The sequence below is a fragment of the Hippoglossus stenolepis genome, chromosome 5 (assembly GCF_022539355.2).
Source record: "Hippoglossus stenolepis isolate QCI-W04-F060 chromosome 5, HSTE1.2, whole genome shotgun sequence".
NCBI lineage: Eukaryota > Metazoa > Chordata > Actinopteri > Pleuronectiformes > Pleuronectidae > Hippoglossus > Hippoglossus stenolepis.
This window is the reverse complement of record NC_061487.1, coordinates 27990786-28010785: the sequence shown is the minus strand read 5'-3', so window position 1 is coordinate 28010785 and position 20000 is coordinate 27990786. Positions and strand designations below refer to the sequence as shown.

Below are 20000 nucleotides of genomic sequence, written 5' to 3'. Positions count from 1 at the left end.
TGAAGAAGCAGGTTCAGGATGTGATGAAGGAGCAGGTCCAGGAGGAGCAGGTCCAGGAGGAGGCAGCAGCTCCTGAAGGTACAGTTCATCTGAGTTTATCACACGTCATGTTTCATCTTACCTTGATTTCACAAAGATGTGGTTTGAGTCAGAGAAGAACTTGTGTCCTGGATTTCTCAGAGAATCTGATTCTTTAGGAGTTTGATGTCTATGAATGAGTAAATATGTTCAGATCCATTCACAATCCAGATCTGAGTTTAAACACGTTTCACCAGGAGACGGATGAAGCTGTAGAACAGTGGTAGAGAATTTGAAAATGATATAAAGCTGCAGAAAGACACCAAAACAAACTGCTCTGATAAACTTGTTATAATAATGATACAACTTTATTTCTGTCGCAGTAATCAAGGTTACAAAGTGCATTACAAAGTAAATGGGTATAAAACAACAATAAGTAAGATTACATAATATAAAATATTAATGGCAACTCTGTTTCGTTACCTGAAGTGTGAGGAAGAGACTCGTGTATGAAACATCACTGGAAATCATGGAACAGGAAGAGTTCAACAATCTTTGACCTCTGGTCTCTGCTGCTGGTCACTGACAGTTCAGGGGTTAAATCCTTCAAACTACAACGTCACTAATGACCCGAATGTCTCTGCTAATTTAATATAAGGTGTGAAGATGGAAATAGACCAAAACATCAAATACAAAATTATTTTCAAACAAATTTTTAACTTGTAAAGTGAGCTTCATGTTTTTAGTTCCTCGTATTTAACCTTTCACAGATACACGTGTTTTTACCTTTTGTTTTCTTAAACTTAAATGTTCCCATGAGTTCTTATTCGCTCTAGATTCAAACTGTTGGAGAAACTTGTGTCAGTGGTAAAGAAAGTGAAGAGACGGATGAAGGTCGTTCATTTCCTGTCATGTTTCTTTCCTCTCAGCAGAAAGTCCGGCGCTCAGCAGCAGACTCCAGGACCTCAGTCTGGGAGAATCACACAATGACTTCGTCGTCTTCCGCTCGTTCTTCATCAGCGTAGTGCAGGAGTCGGATCTGTGGGGCGAGGAAGACGAGCTGGAGCACGCTCAGGAGCTGCTGAAGGAGTACGAGGGGAGAGAGGGCGTGACGCTGAGGAAGCTGGAGGGCGGCGAGGGCGGCGAGGAGAAGTACGAGAAGTCCCGAGCCAGACACGGAGACGCCTTCTTCTCCAGGTTCATGAAGAGGATCTCGCTGTGTCCTCAACAGATCCTACGTTACTGCCGCGGCGGGAGAACGCTCTTCATCTCCGAGCCACCGCCCAACGTGGCCCAGGTGGTGTCGGCGTGCGGCTCCTGCGGAGGAGCCAGGACGTTCGAGCTGCAGCTGATGCCGGCTCTGGTCAGTCTGCTGCAGAGGAAGGACGGCGGCGGCGCTGAGGTGGACCTGGAGTTCGGGACGGTCCTGGTGTTCACGTGTGTAAACAGCTGCTGGACGGCGGGCTCGGGATCAGCTGTGGAGGAGTTCTGCTTCGTTCAGACCGACCCGGACCAGCAGCTGTTTAAATGAGCCAACAGCTGGATTGGTCTGATCCTCACTGCAGTGACGTCACTGTGGGGGCGTGGTCACAGACATTACAGCCCGCCCATATCTGGGATGTCTGACGTGATGAGACGTGAAACAGACGTGAAACGTTCCGGCAGAGATGGAAGCAGAAAAACCTGATATCTGGTTTATATTTAAATAAATTAACAGATTTGGTTTCGTATGGAGACGAGTGATGATCGTTTTATTTCTGGGTCCATTTTTCCCAGATGACACCAAGTGGTACGATCCCTCCCCCTGACCTCAAGTACCAAGTAACTTTAAATACTCAAGTAAAGTTTCTGAAACTGTATTTAAACACTATGCAACTTTATCAACCTGAAACCAGCAGCTTGGTGAAAGTGAGTCTGATGTGTGAGTGTGAACAGGAGAAAGTTTCCTCCTTCTCTCCCTGAGCGTCTGTTCTCTGTGACTCTGCTGAGTGGGTTCCATCTCCTGTGAGAAGAACTGACTGAGAGTCAGCTTCAACTGTCACAACCAGCTCCAGTTGAAGACTGAAGCTGAACTGAGATCAGTTAAAAACACTCTGAAGTTATTAAAAACCAGAGTTTATCTCCAATATTCAGCAGGAAACTGTTAAAACATGAAGAATTCTAAACAGAGTTTGGTGGATTTGTTACAGCTGCAGCTCTTCAGGGTCAGGAAGCAGAGGATCATGGGTAATATCCAGTGTTTAGGTGTGTTTCAGCTCAGTCAGAGTCAACACGTGGTTTTTTCTACACATGAAAACACTTCCTGACTCAGACACAGAGACCAACAGAGTTAATCACCACATGTGGCTGCAGGGGGCGCTCTCAGCGTCTCTGGATCTTTCCAGCAGCAGCTAAGCAGCAGAACCTGCTCTGACCTTTGACCTCCCTGTTGTGAAATGTCACTGCTCAATGAACTGACACAAACAACATGAACAATAAACTGTTATTCTGCTTCTCAGATTATTTCTAATTTAAAAAAAACACAGAACATAGTTTGTTTTCTTTTCTTTTCATTAACTTCAACCGTACGATACATTTGTATGATTCAGCGTCTTAAAGCTTCAGTTCAGGTTGAACAGCAGTGATGTCATTCAGTGAAGGAAATGTAAACTGTACAGAGTAAAAATCAGCCGAAGGACGTTTGGTTTTAACGGATCCAGAGTATCAAAAATAGATTAAATTAAATGGCCAATAAATAACGACAGGGTTTTCTTTATGTGCGACGTCTGTAATGACGTCACTGATTGTTATGTCACATTAAAGCTCTACAGTTGATTTACAGCCCTTTGGTTTGTTTTAGAATTATTCCAATTCGTCATGAAGAGATAAAAAAGATCTTTGTTTCGTCACTGAGGTACGAGTTAGCACTAAAATTCCTGAGACAGACGAGGAACCTGCGATGTGACGCGATGTCCTGACGGAGGCGCTGTTTGGTTTTCAGGCACTTTAATCAGTCTGGTGCACTTTGTGCAGACGTGACCGTTTTGTCCAAACAGCAGGAGAAGCGTGTCGACGTCTCCAGAGGACGCAGTGGCTACTGAGGACCTCCACAGAACGGTAAGGCGGCGTCGCTGGACTTCTGCTCCCAGTCGTACTGGTGGTACTGGTCAAACTGGTCGGGCTGGGCGCTGCTGCTCAGACCGCCGATGTCTCTGTCGATGATCTCGTTCACTGCAACGAAAACAACAGGAAACAATTATTTTCTGATCACAGAAGAACAATCTATGTTGAAGAAAATAAGTTGGAGAATAAAGCGATTAGTTATTGTCTCTGTCACGTTAGAGGGAGAATATGAGAAGTTCAGTCCGTCTCCTGAGTTTAAATGAAGAATGTCATTTGTGAAACTTAAACTAAAGTTTAACTGAGCAGAAGAATCATGTCCTTGAAAGAACCACACAGATGTGGAGCAAATCATCTCTTTAGTGGAAATGTTAAATCTCAACAAAGCCCTGATGCTGTGTAATAGTTTTTCAAGTTGGAACTCTGCTTTTTTTCTGGAGCTCTCGACCTCATCTCGTCCTCGTCCTCAGATCTCAAACCAAAACTCACCAAACTACATTTCACAACTTTTCAGTCGAACTGGTCAAAGAAAAATAAACCATCAGTGACAAAACTACAACAAACAAATCTACCACAGTGACACAGAAATGTTACTTTGTTATAAGCAAATGTAATTTTTGACTGTTATAGTCTAAATCCTTGGTTGAAAAGTTGCCGCCCCACAACACAAACAGAAACCATCAAGAGAAGAGACGTAAACATCACATCTCAAGACGCTCGGATCACTGATGTTTATTCTACCAATAAATACAAAAGATGAAATATAGAAACACCAGAGAATCAGAGAGAAGCAACAATTCTAACACTGAAGTCGTGATTCTCATGTTTTGCTGCAGCGTCAGTCGACCTCACTCTGCAGTTCCCAGTTTGACCACAGGAGACAGCACCTGGACAGAAACTGCTGATTGAAGCTGTAAACAGAAAATCTACGATAACGTCGCTCTGACGTTTTAATGCTAAAATATTTCACCTCTTCAGGTTTGTTTCTGATCAACTAATCCATTAATCACAGCTTCTTAATTCCATGAACCAGTTCTCAATGACACTGTTTATTTTAACTATTATTAGTATTAATAATATTAGTAGTAGTAGTAGAAAGCTGCTCTGTCTGGTCGGAGTCTATTAGTAGAGCAGCACATGTTTCTGTCTCTGCTCTGTTCAGTCTATTCATAGGAGTGAAATCATCATCATCAGCTGGAGACAACATCTACACGTGATGGACTCAAGTATACATTTTATTTACTGTGGTTTTTTGCTATTGTATAATTCTACTACATCATTTTTCAGAGGGAAATTGTTTACTCCATTACAAGCATGTAACAGATTCAGGACCAGTGTTTTTGGGAAGAAGTTAGGGGTGGAGTTACACTTTAAATAAGTGTTTTAGGTCCAGATTGGTAAAATGATCCATCCAGAAAAGATAAGAAGGTAAAGAGTTCATTGAGTTCTTCCTCTTTCCTCTCACACTCTTCATCTCATGACCCCTCAGGTTCATCTGCTTCCAGCTGTAAAGTTCTGCTGAAGCTTTGATCAAACACGTTGTGAAGTCAGATATTTATCAGTCACAGAAGATAAAACTCTTCTGCTTCTTTCTGCTCAGGACTCGGTTTCTTTCCAGGCTGAGGAGAACAAGGGATTTATTCATGAAGCGTCTCTCATCAGTTTCCTGGAGAACTGACCCTCACTGAAATAAACAGCTCTGCACTGTGACACTGTTCTGATGAAAAACAAAGGTGATACTGGAAGCAGAGATTCATGTTACAAGTTTAGAGGAAATGGTCAAATATCTAGTTGGTGTCACACTGAAACTGAAACATGTGAATCTTCTGTTCTAAATGGATAATGATATGGAAAAGAACTGGTAGTTTGGTGTGAGGCTCGTATCTCAGTTGGTATCGTGAGATGGAGATTGGGTTGTTTCTCCTGAGGAGCATAACATCACCACCGAGCTTTACCGACCTTTTATTCAAGTGGTCAATGACTGTGTCCCAACAGCGAAACTAACATTGTTAACATGGTAACAGCCAAAGTCACGTTCAATGTAGTCGTGCAGAAAATGCAGGGAGCTGATTTGTCAAAAGTTAAAATCAGGTATCGACCCATCGGGAAACCTGCAGTAACCAAATTCAGAGGAGCAGGGGGTGGAGCCTGACTGAGCTCATGGACACTGCCAGCCCACCTACACCTGCACCCATTGGACGGTACTAGCTGTCAATCACACTGTGGTATCCACCCCCTAATGCATACGGTGCTTTGTTTTGAATCTGAAGCACACGCCCTGAAATCAGTGAAATGCTTTGAGTCACTTCTCATCCAGACGTTCATGTAGATTCAACTCAGTTTGAAAATAGCTCAACGGTTTCCCAACCTGAGAAAACGTCCCCACAGGGTTCTCAAGATTAATCTGAGCAGAACTCATCTTAAACAAGAAGGAAAAAAAACGTTATTCAGCTTCACAACATCAGGTTCGTTCTACACACAAACACAAACACACACACAAACACCAATCAGTCTCAACTTGAAAACCAGTAACAAAACAAAGCCTCAAAGACGTCTTCTGACCTTTAGATCATCGAGTAAAACTCGAGCTAAAAAGGCGAGAGGGTGCGGGGGGGCTCGGCGGCCAGGCGGAGGGTCAGAGGCCTGACGACAGCTGCTGCTCGCCAGCTGAGACGCAGCAACAAATTTAACCCCCATCTGCATCATTCAGACCAGCAACCAGCAGAAACGGCTATTATTAACCCGGATCAGAGAGGAACACACACACACACCTGACATATAAATAACCAACATCACAGAGCAGACAGACACGTACACACACACACACACACACACACAGCTGCTCAGCACAAACACACGGGACAAGCAGCAGGCACAGATTTGGATTTTGTGAACGTGAGCCCATGAATATCAGAAACACATCAGAACTCTCAGATGGTTTTAGTGAATAAACTGAGTAAATGAACTTTCTACCCACGACAACAGATGAGCGGCTCCACCAAAGAGCCACGTCACATTATAAATCTACTCAAACTTTATTTGAATTTATAATTATAATAATAATAATAATAATAATAATAATACATTTTATTTATGGCGCCTTTCATGTTCAAATAATAAATATAAAAACAGATACACAACAATAAAAACAGACCACACACGAATACAAACAATATTCAACAACAGACTAATAAAAGAACGAGTAAATAGTAAAAGATTAAACTGAGTAGGCCAATCGGAAGAGGTTGACAACAGCTGCTGTCCTTCATGAGAGCTGCTAACTCTTCAGATACCTGCTTCTCAACCCTCAAGGGGAAACGTTAACTAGTGAAAACACTGAGCTTCCTACCATCATCCAGTGTGATCTCCTGGAGGCCCAAGGATCCCAGGTTCGCCTTGTCCTCTGGCTCCTGCTTGACGCTCAGCAGAGCATCTTTCTGGGGGTCAGCGGGGGTCACAAACACTCTCCTCGAGCTCAGCGATGGAGACTGACGTCCAACGGGGGAGGTCTGGGGAGGCAGCGAGGAGGTCTGAGGGGGGAGGACGAAGGTGTGAAGGGCGACAGAGGGAGCCTGGGGAGGCATTGTGGACATCTGTGGGGGGATGGAGGAGGTCTGAGGAGGGAGGGTGAAGGTCTGAAGAGGCATGATGGAGGTCTGAAGAGGAATCAAGGTCTGATGGGGGGCCGAGGAGGTCTGAGGAGGCAGGGAGGAGGAGTGAAGCAGGGCGGAGGAGGTGTGAGGAAACATTACAGGGGTTTGAAGGGGGGCAGAGGAAGGAGGAGGATGATGGAGAAAAGGTGCCTTCTGAGAGGGAGGACCACAATGCACTGGGAGGCCACCGGAATCATAATAAGGCACATCTGTCCCGAAACCAGATGTATTGTGGGAGATGTGGTCCAGCTCCCAGTGCTCCTGTTTGACGAGCTGTGGTCCAGCAGCAGGGAGGTGATGTCTGACTCCTGGAAGGAAGCTGAAGCTCCTAGTCAGACTTCTTCTTCTCTTCCCGTTTGAGACGTAGAACTGGACTTGGACCGGACACGTTATCTTCTTATAGTACGGAGGGACCTCCACCACGACACTGGACTGAGGAACGTGAGAACAGAGACATGGAGAACAGCGCTGTGAGATTTCAGGATCAGAGCTGCCCGTCAGTCTATGACTCATATTCCACATGCTCGAAAACATAATTGCTCACTAAATTGTTGCAGACCAACGACTACACGCTCTGAGTAAGAACATGGACCTTGAAGTCTTTTACAGCCTCTTCACTCTTTGCTCAGATTCACTGATAAGGTTTCATGATGTACGAGGACCTGGTTCGTTTACGGAGCCTTTTTATAGAACATTTGAAGTCACACTTGAAAGATTTAGAAATTTTGATGGCAAAAGAAAAAGTTTCCGCAATGGGTTCATATTTCATCATCATATATAATCAGCTGTGTTTGATTTTAAATGACGTATTAATTTGCTTCTTGTCTATGATGTTTTGATTACTTGTTTTTTTTGCGACGGCTGTTTTAAAGTTTCTAAATTAATAAAGTTATTTATTTCATGTGATTTTCATAAAAAAAAATCGTGTTGTTCACTTCGCTCACCTCGTGCATTGAGATCCACTCTGGGATGTAACATTTCTATTATTTTACATTTATGTCCATTTGTTGGTTTTATGTCTCTGAACAGATTTCCACGAGACATGAGCCAAAACATTTTGTCAATCCCGTTCTTTTTCACCAATTTCTCAGAGAATAATTCACGATCCAGATGAAACTGGACTGATACTGTTGGTGTGTGTGATTTGGTTGAACTGAATGGAAGCGACTGTTGGGCCTGGTGGAGGTGTGAGCTCCACCGAGTGACCTTCTACTTCTTTATCAATATTCCTGCTCTCACATCCCACGTTAGTCACAAGGATTCCTGAATATTTAATCTTGTAAATTCTATTTTTGTACTTACTCCGCTGCTTTTTTCTGTCACAACTCTTCCATCCATCTCCCACATCGATCGTCCATCTGAGGGATGAGAAACACATTTAGAACTGGTCATTTAGATAAAAGTACGAACTTAATGTAAATGAAATGAATCTCAGCTGATCTCACCGGGTCCTTTGTCCACGAAAACCACCCTGGACTGAGCCGAGATGTTGGACCCGATGATGAGCAGCTCCTCGCCTCCATCCACCGAGCAGCCGGCTGGACTGAAGCTCTCCACCTGAGGAAGCTCCTGACCAGAGCGCTGGGCTGAAGCACAACACAGGTATAGTTTAGGTGTGGAATTAATAAACCATATGTGGGATTTGTCATTGTTCTCACTGAACTTCATCTGCGTTGATCCACTTTTAGATAATATCTCACATGCCCTGAATTCCTTCCTCTGCCTGTTCTTTAATAATTTGGTTATAAACGATATATAAAAGAAACACCTTTAACATTGTGTTGTGTAGAATGTGACGTACCGTTGACCTCGCCAGACAATGTGATGTGTTAATATTACAGGTGACTTACAACACTCCACAGGATTAGAAGTCGTCTGTAGCCACAGCATCCGGCCGTCTGGCTGAGGGAGGGCAACTCTCAACACGACTCGCACCCTCGTGTTCTTACGCCCGATGTCCGTCTCTCCTTTCTTCAGCTCGATGTCGGCGTTGCGCAGCTTCAGGATGCCGGCGCAGTCGATGCTGTGGAACAATGAAGCGAAAGATCTGCTGAAACCATCTGAAAACTAAAAACCTATTTCAGAATAATGAGCAGCCTGGAAATATCTTCGGGATCACAGCAGCTTGTCATGAGATAAGATATCATGACTCAGATTCATGAAGAGAACCAGAAAATGTGGTTCTCTACAACTGAACTTTATCTATCAAAACAAGGGAAGTTGTCAGAGGCAAGTTGATGCATGTTCACTGGTGTTGAAGAGCTCAAGTCAAGGAACACCAGAAACAAACAGCTGCACTGACTTTCAATGCAACAACTGTGTTAAAACATTCTTCAGATTGTTCAGATATGTGTTTATATCCAGTCACGTCAGAAAAGCTAAAATGTTCATAACTGTTTTACCGACACTGCTGTTGTGATTATATCGGAGCAGGGCAGCACTGACTAACCCGGATTTTAGTGCCTTAAACTCAACCACGACACTAAAGGCAAGTCTCAGGCCGTTTCCCCTCTGACCTTGCGGACATGTGGTTTTCTGGAAGCAGAGGGATCTCCAGGACTTTGTTGTAACCCATGATTTTCTCCTGGCAGGTGGTAGTGACCGTCTTCCCTGTCACGCGGTGGACCTGGTAGAAGGAATGCGGGCGAAGGTAGCGGTCGTCTGCGGTGCCGATGAACAGCAGCATGTTGACCGGCTGCTCGCTGTATCCGCTCAGCTGCAGATGGGAGCACAGTTATGTCACTTTGGAGGTTTGTCGGTCATGATAGGAAATGTTGTTGGACGATATATTGTCCCAGGAATTATTATGAGACCATTTTATACCACTGATATAATGATAATAAAAGTACATCCTATATTACAGCATAATAATGCAGGTACTTCAAATCAAAGAGCAATGAGTATACTAAATAAAAAAACATAAACACCATAAGAAAATGAGCTATTGAATAAAATGAAACATTTGGCCCAGGTTAGATTTGAACAGGATTGGATGGTTATGCTTTAGATGAGCTTTTTGGTTTGTATTGCATGAGGTTAGTATTCCAGTGTTTCTAAATAGATGAAGAAAGGTTTGATTGGGAGGGTTCCCCCTGCGGCCGCCAGCAGGATATGTAGTTTTGAAGTTTCCTGTGGGACCCGGCAGCTCTCACTTGACCTTGGTATCGACACCGAACGCTGTGCGGTTTCACACAACTCGCAGAAAGAAGCTGATCTGGCTTCAGCAGCAGCCCGACAATGTGACACCCAGAATAACCCTGCTGGTGTATGTTACATATGAGGCCTTGATGGAGCTTTACGTGTCTCGGCCTGCCTCTGCTCTCTGATCCAGAGAATCCTTGAAACCGCTGTTCGCCATCAACAGGAGCAAAACACGGCCTCAGTCGACCTTTGATTTTACCTCCACAGACTCGATCAGTCACATTTGAGCAATTACAAGTTTTCGCCTTCACAACAACATCCAGTTCACAATTTAACAGGAAAACTCAGATTTAGCTGAAAGCTCCATTAATAACAAACGTGAAGGCCTGAGTGAAAGTCTGTTGTTCAGTGTAACTAAAACTTTTATGATGCCTGGATGGTGGACGGATGCAGGTACGTTCTTTAACAACGCAGGGACATTTTCAGACATATTTTCTAAAACGTGGGAAACCACAGACTGCAGATTGATTTTGAATCTTTAAATCTTGAGAACATCACACAGGAGACGACCCAGTCGAGACGCATGAGCACACACTTTGTGTTTGAACAAACGATTCCAAACACCTGGGAACTCACAGAAACTCACGTGATCAAACGTGAGTTCAGAATAAAATGGAAGCAGACAGACTGAGCTTGTTTACACATTAAACAAGCAATTACACTGTTGACACTATTCCACACGTTTGTCCACCAGGTACGGGAATCACAAGTCTTGTTTACGCTGCAGCCACGTTTCGCTTCTAACCAGAAGTACCCAACATCTGGTCGGTGACGCCTCCTGATCTGCTCGCTCTTATTGGCTATTGTGGGTTTCTGCTCATTCTCCCAATCACTGCTCCTTCCATACGACACAACTACTATAAGTCTGTGAACCCGTCGTCCTACAGGATCAAGTGACCAGATAGTCTGTGTAGATCAGCCTCCAATCGGCAGCGAGGGTTGAATCGGACCTGAAATCGGGCTGAAAAGCCTCAGAAGCACAGATTCACCTTTACAACAGGGTGTCCTCCAGTAGAGGCTTTAATGGAGCCTCTGCTGCCCTCCGTCTCATAATGGGCCCTGTGGTAGGTCTTGGGCTGGACCTCCATCCTCAGCTCACACTGGTCGTACTGGCAGGGCAGAGGCCAGTCCAGGGGCGGGGGGGACGAGGTCCTGGAGGAGACACAACAGACACACAGTCAGCCTTTTGAATCGTTATGTTACTGACTGTGTCTTGGCTGAGGTGTGTGAACAGACAGTAACCCCCTGTAATATAGCAGATCTGTTTTTGTGCAGATTAAACGAAGATATAACATTTAGCAAGAAGGTAAATATGCACATTTACCAAAATGTCAAGACCTTAAAAAGTGACAGCAAAGCCCACCTGAACAGAGGAGGGTTTCCAGGTTTAGGTTTGTTCCAGCTGAAGTGGGAGGGCACCTGAAGGAAGAGCTCAGCCAGGCCCTCCTGTTCTCGTGCCTCTTCCGTGGGAGAATCCTGGAACAGTTCCAACCCGGGGTCCCCCTGACCGGGGAGGAGTCCCAGCTGGCTTCCTGACGTCCTCCTGGTCTTAGAGGGGACGTCCAGCTCTTGGTAGCCGGACATCAGGAGGGACCCGAGGGCACCGGCGGGGCTTCCTACCCATGTTTCAACTGACACGCTGTCCCGAGGGGAGGCGCTCGGTGAGGGACTGGGTGAGTGGTGAGGGGAGGGCGAGCGGGTACGAATGCGAGGGTCAGCGCTGGAGTGGCGTCTCTTGCCACAGGGAGAGGTTGGTCTGGATGACGGCCTGCAAGGAAAATCACTATGAGCAGGATTTGTAGCAGTTCCCTGTTTGTGAAGTCAGTTCGTGGAATAAGGGGTCAGCTGGCAAAGTATGGATTCATTATTACAAGTAAACATGGTTGTACGTGTCATATGCACATTTATATGTTTGTGACAAATAATTATACGTCTTGGAATAGCCCTGAAATAGTCAAAATGGGCTGGGAGTGTGTGACCATGATTTACTGTGAAGAAGGAGGACACTGGGAATGTGTTCACACAGGTCAGTTAAACATTCGTGATGGTTTCTTACCTGGACGTGGGCCGGCGGTTCAGCCAGCTCTCCTCTGTGATGCTGGTGCGAGGCGAGTGGCAGGGCGACTGACGGGGCGACTGAAGGGGCGACAGTGACGGGCTGAAAGCTACAGGATGTTGGTATTTCTGTTGCCATATCTCCACCCCAAAGGCCCCGCCCCCACAGCCCGGGGAGCCCAAAGGTGACCCAAGTGGGGATCCCAGGGCAGGGCGGGCGACATCGCCCAGCTCCCCCTCCACATCATCGTAGATGTGGGAGAAGGACTCGCAGGAGGAGAGGTCGGACATCCAGCTCCTGGAAGACATGCTGCTGCAGGGGCTCGGGCAGAGGGCCGGGTCCCGGTAGCAGGGGTCCAGGGGCAAGTACAGCTGGTCTCTGGACCACGGTGCCTCAGGGTAGCCTCCCTCTGCCCCACCCACTGCTATTGCTTCCTGTCCAGAGCTGGGCTCCACATGGCTGTTGGGAGCTATGGAGGTGATCTGGATACTCGGGCAGTCAAAGGCTCTGGGGTTCCCCTGGGCTCCATACTGGGGCCCCGGGAAATGGCAACCAACATGCTGGTAGCCGTCTAAGGTGGAGAAATATTGAGGGTGACTCTGCAGCTCCTGACTCAAGTGCTGCGCAGAAAGAGCCTGCGTGGAGGAGGGAGGCGTCCTCACATCGGGACCTGTGAGGAGAAGATGATTCAACATGTAAATCATCAGTTTTTGCACCAATACAAACCGGCGCAGACACATTTTATCACAAATAATTATATATTTTCTTCTTCTTCTCCAACATTCTTGAAAAGTCACGAAACACGTGACATTGGTAGAAATAACCATCATACTCACATGTACAAAAAGGTGTAAACCCAACAGGAAGACAGCAATTTTGAATTTATTGGTCGTTTTTGTACATTAATTATTTAATTATTTAGCTTTATAAAAGAGAAACATTACGCACCAGGTGCTTTGCATGAACGTGACACTGGTCAGTGTGGCTGTGGTGTTTTTATGATCTTGTCTGTGCCCGTAAAGAACATTTCCAGTCAAGTGTTAAATGTTTAACCAGCAGCAGCTGAGCCACAGTCAGTGTTCATGCACTGGACTAATCATAGTGACAGATCATCTACAGCAGTTCGATAAGTTCAGTCACACAGCTGCACACACTCCTCACCACAGCACTACTATTAATACCCCTCTTTGTCCCACACCCACACCCACACACACTTTGCACACCACATGCAAAAAAGAGGCGACAAAACGCCAACTGTGATCTGCTTCAACAACTCCACTCGCTGCCTCTGTGCAAACCTTCCCCCCTTTCCCTCATTCAGAGCAGGGGGCAGGTGACTATACCCACCGCCAGCTGGGTGCCACAGAGCAGTTAGAAAACCAGGAAGTAAAACCAGTCAGCAGACGAGCTGAGTGGCACCAGGTCTGTGTGTTAAAATCCTGAAATCCAACCAACCTGCACACGTCCACACTGCATCACTGCATCTGTGGGTTCAGCTCATTCCCACAAAGACGAGTTCTACTGATCAACCAGGAACTGAAGAACGACTCCTTTAGATCTTAGAGTTAACAGATTAATTAACCTGCATCTATACTTGAGGAACCATTGAGGGAACATTTACAATAACGTCGACTGAAGGAACTCTATTAACGCTCTAGTTGTAATTTTAATACATTTGCGTCTGCTGGTCATAGAATTTGTCGTATTACAGTATTTTAAAGACCAAACGATTGTGTAAGAATACAATCAGGAGCTCAATCAATAAGAATAATTACAATTGCAACCAAAGCCCAGGAATTATTCAGGAAAGCTTCATCTGCTTAATGTAACTGACAAAAGGAACTATGATAAAACATAAACCAAATAACAGTCAATGTGTAACAGAGCTTTTCAACATTTAAAGCTGGTAGAAGGTTTTCTGAGTTCAATCATTGAATATAAAACATGAGCTGATCCCAAATACAAATAGCAACATGAATAAACAGCCTCTGATCTATAATCTATAATCTCTAATCTCTAATCCTGATCAGTAAAGTCTCTGTAGCTTCCAGTGGTTCGGCTCCAGGAGGATTCACAAACTTCTTCACTTCTACATTTAAACAATTCTCCAAACTAACATTCGACAGCTGGATGTGTCAGCTCAACAAAATAAGACACAGCTTCCGGGGGGGATTTTCAAAGTAAAATACCATACGAGGTTAAAAGTGGCAAATGTTTATCAAAAAGGGTAAGAGCTCTAACGTAGTATTTATTCACATGGGAAATTGTGAATGAGAAATATTTTACTCATATTTGATTATCATTCAAGTCTAAATATTTGATTCTGTCTTCTTGAATTTTGTCACTGTTTTTCAGTCTTATGTGATTTTACACTCAATGATTTTGAATTATGTTCAATCAATAGGACGAAATATGTAATTTAAAAACACAAGTGAGACCCACAGTGTGCAAATACAGATGTGCAGAGTGAAGCTGGTATTAAGGTCCCGTCGATTATATGATTATTATTACATTACATGTCATTTGGCGTATGAGGGGCCATTTAGAGGTTCAGTATCTTGCCCAAGGACACTTCGGCATGCAGGTGGGGAAGACTGAGGATCGAACCGCCAACCTTCTGGTTGTGTACGCATCAGAAAACATTAACACTTAAACATCAGTGTGATAAGAACTACCTGAAATGACAGAAAACATCTTTGACAAACATTTGTTTAACTTTTTCTTTTCTTAGTTTGCCTCCTCCGTGTTAGCAGATGGGACATGGACCAGTGTTAATGCTGTTTACTGCAGCCAGCCACCAGGGGGCGATCAAGACATTCTGGCTTCACTTTAGGGAGCTGTCTTGTCGTCCATGTTTACTTGCATCCTTCGCAGGACGCGATCTACTCTGCCCACAGACCCCGACCTGCTATTAAAATCTGATTAATAGCAGGAAGTAGATGAAAATAAAAACCAGTTTGTTCCAATGTTTTGCAGTTTCCCGCTCTGTGGTTTTACTTTGAAGACCGCTGGGCACTACTTCCGGTAGCACTCATGCTAACTCTGGTTAGCTTAGCTCTGTTGACAGCTTGCTAACTAGCGTCGCAGAAACGACACGTACCTGCGGAGGGGACGCGTCCTCCGGAGACACGTCCTCCGGAGACACGTCCTCCGGTGTCCTCCTCGAAGCTCAGCCGGAAGTCCAGCTCCTCCATGGGACCGACACGCACCGGGGGAGCGAGCGGACTGTGACCGAGCTGAGCGTCTCTAACCCGGCCCCGTGTCACTCAGTGTCCCGCTCCCATCGGAGCGACGGCAGAACCTGGAACCGAACACGAAGACCCCGCGGCGGACTAGGTCCCCGCGGAGAAGCGCTGCTCCTGCGGCCTCCTGCTTCTCTCCGTCGCCTCCATGTTGAACTTTGTTCGTCTCAACTTCTCCTTTTTCTCTCCTGAGGTTGATCCACACGACGCCTTCAGGGACACCTCGGACACTCTGCTGCGCTCAGCAGCGGCATCAGGAAGTTCAACACATAGTGAAGTTTGAAACAGTTAATTCTGCTTTCTACTGAGGGAACTGTATCTGATACCAGGAAGTTAAATACATACACGTTTTATATAGTTACTGCTGAAGATAATTAAATACATCATGAGATTATGAAATACTCAGATATCTATATATCATTTAATTCTATATATCCATTTTTATATCGTACATTTGCCTTTTTATAGTTCTATATTTGTATATAATCCCTTTTTACATATCGTATTTCTATATAGAAGCTACATAAATATCAATAAATGATAAACTTAATTTGAATTCAAAGTTTTACACTATCCAAACATTGATTCTAGAAGCACAAGATAAAGATGATTAAAGAGATTTAAAGGCAGAATAAAGAAAGAATCTTTCAATGGAACTCTGCAGAGTCAATAATGTAATGAATACATATTTAAGTTATTTCTCACATACGACTTCACCGTGAATCTACTTGTTTGATTTTGCTGTTGTCACTTTATTTGTCTGCATGAGACCAAGGTTTATTGTGCATCTTCTTGCTCGGCAGGTTGAACATGTCTGTTTACACCAGGACGTGTTGAAAGTTTGACAAAAAACAAAGTAATTTATAATCTTTATAAGACTTTTAAACACTCGGCTTCACACGGAGCAACAGCCTGTATCCTGAGAGCTGTACTTCCCACAGTGGCCCTGAAGGCCCCATTAGCCGGCCCGGTGGTGACGTCAGAGCGGGGCGTTTCCCTCTCAGGTTCAGTTCAGGACTTTCAGATTAATTAACCTCGAGATAATTGATCCGTTTATCTGCGTCGACACACTGACCCGGAGGAACCTGAACGCAACACGCGTTGAAACAGCGTCAGGAGACGAAATAAAAAGAGGAAAATAAAAAGCAGCTTCTTCTTTAAAATGAAACCGACAATGTGGAAGATACAGATTTCTTTTAGCTTAAGTGAAATAAAAGCACACAGAGGAGGATTAACAAAAAGATATGGCACCTGGGGTCTGCTCGACATGTTTACTACATGTTTACGACATGTTTACGACATGTTTAATACACGTAACGTCTTTTAAACCAACCTCAGTCATTCCCAGCAGAAACTAAAGGATTGAATCAGGAGAAAGATGATGAACAATCAGAATGAAAAATAAAACGTCCTCTTTAAGGCACCAGGTTCAAACTCAAACCTCTGAAATGAGATGATGACACTGGAGCTGAGAGCTCAGTGCTGCCGCCTGCTGGTTCAAACTCACTTCATCCAAGTTAATGTAAGTGAATCTGTCACAGCTGATCTGGGGTGAGACAGTTTTCACTGAGCACGTCTCAGTGTGTACAAATGAAAACCGTTTTAAATTAAGTAAAAAAGAAGTAAGAGTCTGTTCATGTAAAAAGGCAGAATCGAGCAGCTGATGTAAATTTAGTTTTCGTTCCAGACAGGAAGTGACATAAGGAAAACGAACCACTGTCCTTACAAACACTTCACAGCTGCTCTGGAATCGTGTCTGCTCTACGACTGTCACCATTGGCCACCGCCGGAGTCTTTGAGGTTTGCGTTTCCTGCTGGTTCTCGGCAGAAAGGTGTTGTTTCTTGCTTCTTTCTTGCTCCGCGGTGCCGTTCGTCTTCCCGTCCCTCTTCCTCTTGCAGACCAGGCCGGACTCCTCCTCGCCGATGCGACCCTCAGGGATCTCCAGGACTCGCAGGCAGACGACGGCAGCTGCCTGCTCGGCAAATTTCTTCGACTTCTCCCTGGAAATGACGAGACAGAGTTAACATGGGAGTCGTTTCTACAAAACCACTTTTCCACAAAGCCAAACATTAATGGAGACATTCTGTTCATCTTTAGGTTGAAATTTGTAATTTTATTCATGACTGTAAATGGTTTTCATGCTCTTAATGTTCAGAAAACACGTTCCTCAGACTGTCCTTTGCTGCAGCTCCTCTTTTCAGCCTCTGTCTCAAACACTTGGGTTTAGCTTCTGTCTCTTTAAGAAACTCTGGGTTTGTGTTTTAGTCTGGACAGAAACGTTCTCTTCCTGATTGGTTCTTATCAGTCACATGACTCTAACACTTCCTGTCAGTAACAGTTCCACCTCGTCATCGCTCAGAGAAAAGAAATCCCTGCTGACGTGTACGTGAAAGGTCACATGACGTGTTTTCAGGTGTGTGTGTGTGTGTGTGTGTGTGTGTGTACACTGACCACAGTGAAGATCTGTATTTCTTTCCTGCTACAGTCACAGTCGCCTGAAAGCCTCGATCCTGTGAACGTTGCACCTGAAAACACACACACACACACACACACACACACACACACACACACACACACACACACACACACACACACACACACACACACACACACACACACACACACACACACACACACACACACACACACACACACGGTTTATTTATAAGTTTCCCTAAAAATTACAACAACTTTCCTGTTTCCACACTAAACGTGATCAATCTTTTGTTTCCAGTTTATTAGGAACAACCAGATCAAATTAATTCAGTTAAAAACAAAATCTGAACTTCATGAAAGTTGCAATGTTCAGTTTTTTGTTGAAACTGGTCCAGAGAGTGAATCAGTGTTTTATTATTTAATGTTAAAAAGACTGAACTTTCTGTGATCCTGTCCCTGAACGTACCATCTCGTACAGCGGCTGCTCCCCTTTCTCTTTGCGGCTCCACTCCAGCAGGAACATCTTCGGAGTGATCTGAGGGGGATACTCCCTCCTGCAACAAAAACAAGTCACGTGATCCTCAATCCTTCTAAAGTTCATGTCACTTCTCCTGTTTTTAAAAATAAGGAAAAAAATAAACTGCTCATCCATCAGACTCAGATCTATGGAAACATCGTTTTAGATTGCGAGCTTATGAAGTTAGGGTTTGTTCCAAATCGAAAGAAATTCGGTCCTGGCGTTGCTGAGATATCACGTTTTTGAGAGTGCGACAGACGTGTGTACAGACGACGTGAAAACATGGAGGACGCCTTATTTGTCAGTTAAGATTTATGATGTCATAGTGATACAGATTTCTGTCAAAACAATTTGAGCCACAAACAGATGAAAGTTAAACATGTTGAAAGTAAAACAAGCAACAAGCATCATTTTAAAAAAACAGAACAAAGCCGACAGCGTGTGCACTCAGACATTTGTTTTTCTGACCGTTCGAACTTGACGGCCATGGTGGTGAGGTCTCCGTCCACGACGGGCCGGTCGGGCTGGCTGCCGCTCTGCAGCGCGTCCCTCCTGGTCTGCAGCTGCTCCTGCGTCTGCTGGTAAAACTCCTGCAGCCCGTACGCCGCGCTGCAACACAACACCGCAGCTACATGACATCCGCACCTCGCAGGCGCTCTTATCAGACGCAGACATCCGACGCTCGTACCTGATCTCAGCGTTGGTCTGAGCCGCCTGCAACTGCTTCCCCAGAGGAGACTCCACCTTGTCTCTCAGCATCTGACACAGACAGTACTTGGTGTTGAAGGCGTTGTTGTCGTACCCGATCGCCTGTGAAACGTAACGACAGCAGAGACACAGTTAGCGTTCTGCTGTCTTCTGATCGTCTGCTGCCCCTCGCTGGAACAACAGGAAGCTGCCGTTCAGAAACATGTGTCATCGTTGACACGGTGTCATTTCCATTAAACAAATATCAATAGATGATCAACGATGCTTGTAATTGTTAGCTGAAGAGATCGGTACTCGTTCCATCACCAGGTTTGTGACGACTCACGTATTTGAGGTATTCCTCCATGACCCTCTCCACAGGAAGTGGTCCCTGGCTGACGAACACCGACGGGTTCCACATGGCGGCTCGAGCCAACATGACGGACGAGGCGCCGGTCACCCTCCTGAACTCCTCGATGTCGGCGTTGGTCTTCACCAGGTCCAGAGAACCTCCACTGCAGCAGAGACGGCGGCCGAGATTTATATCGTTAACAAAGATTTTATCATTTTATTTTAAACACGTCAACAAACTACATCGGTCTTAAAACTAGTTCCTCCCTGAAGCTGGAATAGAAGACGAAAAGTACAGAAATGAAACAATAAAAATATGTTGATCGTCTCATTCGGGGTAAAACCTGAAGCCGCAGAGGGACGAGCTGCAGATTATTGATTTCACAAACCTCAGAGTTAATTAACTGGTTAAAGTCTGAACCAGAAATAGACGAGTTAAGGTTGATGCTGCTCATCAGAGCCGTGTCGACCTTACTTGGCGATGATGGGGATGGAAACAGCCTGAGCGACGGCCTGGATGTAGTCACAATGGAGGGGGTGTCTCTGACGCTCCTCCTTCAACCTGAACAGATCAGCAGTTTACATCATGTAACTGTTACATTCATATCTTCACTACAACACATGAATATCTAACTTCAGATTCGTTTAAACTAATATTAACATCTATATGTGAAGAGCTCCTGATGAGGAGAAGTGGTTTACCGGCCGTGGACGGCCACAGCAGTGACGCCCGTCTTCT

The 20000-nt window shown here is 44.9% G+C and overlaps 3 protein-coding genes across 4 annotated transcripts in view; 1 reads left to right on the top strand and 2 right to left on the bottom strand.

The window, feature by feature from the left end:
- The window catches only part of pdcd2l (programmed cell death 2-like), a 2436-nt gene extending 684 nt beyond the window's left edge, over positions 1-1752 (top strand). Inside the window, exons 2-3 of one of the 2 annotated variants that reach the window (XM_035156930.2) lie at positions 1-78; positions 948-1752. The exon at positions 1-78 is cut by the window's left edge and continues 490 nt beyond it. In XM_035156930.2, the coding sequence (XP_035012821.2) occupies positions 1-78; positions 948-1549 (680 nt within the window). In that variant the 3' untranslated portion in view covers positions 1550-1752. The remainder of the gene's footprint in view (positions 79-947) is intronic. The other variant, XM_047339988.1, reaches the window with a different exon arrangement.
- A 798-nt stretch (positions 1753-2550) lies between these two features.
- On the bottom strand, positions 2551-15540 carry nfatc3b (nuclear factor of activated T cells 3b). Its single transcript, XM_035156921.2, has 10 exons — positions 15128-15540; positions 12028-12697; positions 11335-11739; positions 10961-11123; positions 9287-9486; positions 8621-8793; positions 8216-8356; positions 8073-8128; positions 6467-7202; positions 2551-3228 (listed from the first exon to the last, which is right to left on the bottom strand). The coding sequence occupies exons 1-10, from the start codon at positions 15219-15221 to the stop codon at positions 3092-3094; spliced, it is 2775 nt and encodes a 924-aa protein (XP_035012812.1). The 5' UTR covers positions 15222-15540; the 3' UTR covers positions 2551-3091.
- Positions 15541-15985: 445 nt separating this feature from the next.
- dus2 (dihydrouridine synthase 2) overlaps positions 15986-20000 on the bottom strand; it is a 6800-nt gene continuing 2785 nt past the window's right edge. Inside the window, exons 9-16 of the mRNA XM_035156928.2 lie at positions 19964-20000; positions 19737-19823; positions 19257-19425; positions 18912-19033; positions 18692-18832; positions 18173-18260; positions 17722-17795; positions 15986-17270 (exon numbers count right to left, since the gene is read on the bottom strand). The exon at positions 19964-20000 is cut by the window's right edge and continues 34 nt beyond it. Coding sequence (XP_035012819.1) covers positions 17003-17270; positions 17722-17795; positions 18173-18260; positions 18692-18832; positions 18912-19033; positions 19257-19425; positions 19737-19823; positions 19964-20000 — 986 coding nt within the window. The 3' untranslated portion in view covers positions 15986-17002. The remainder of the gene's footprint in view (positions 17271-17721; positions 17796-18172; positions 18261-18691; positions 18833-18911; positions 19034-19256; positions 19426-19736; positions 19824-19963) is intronic.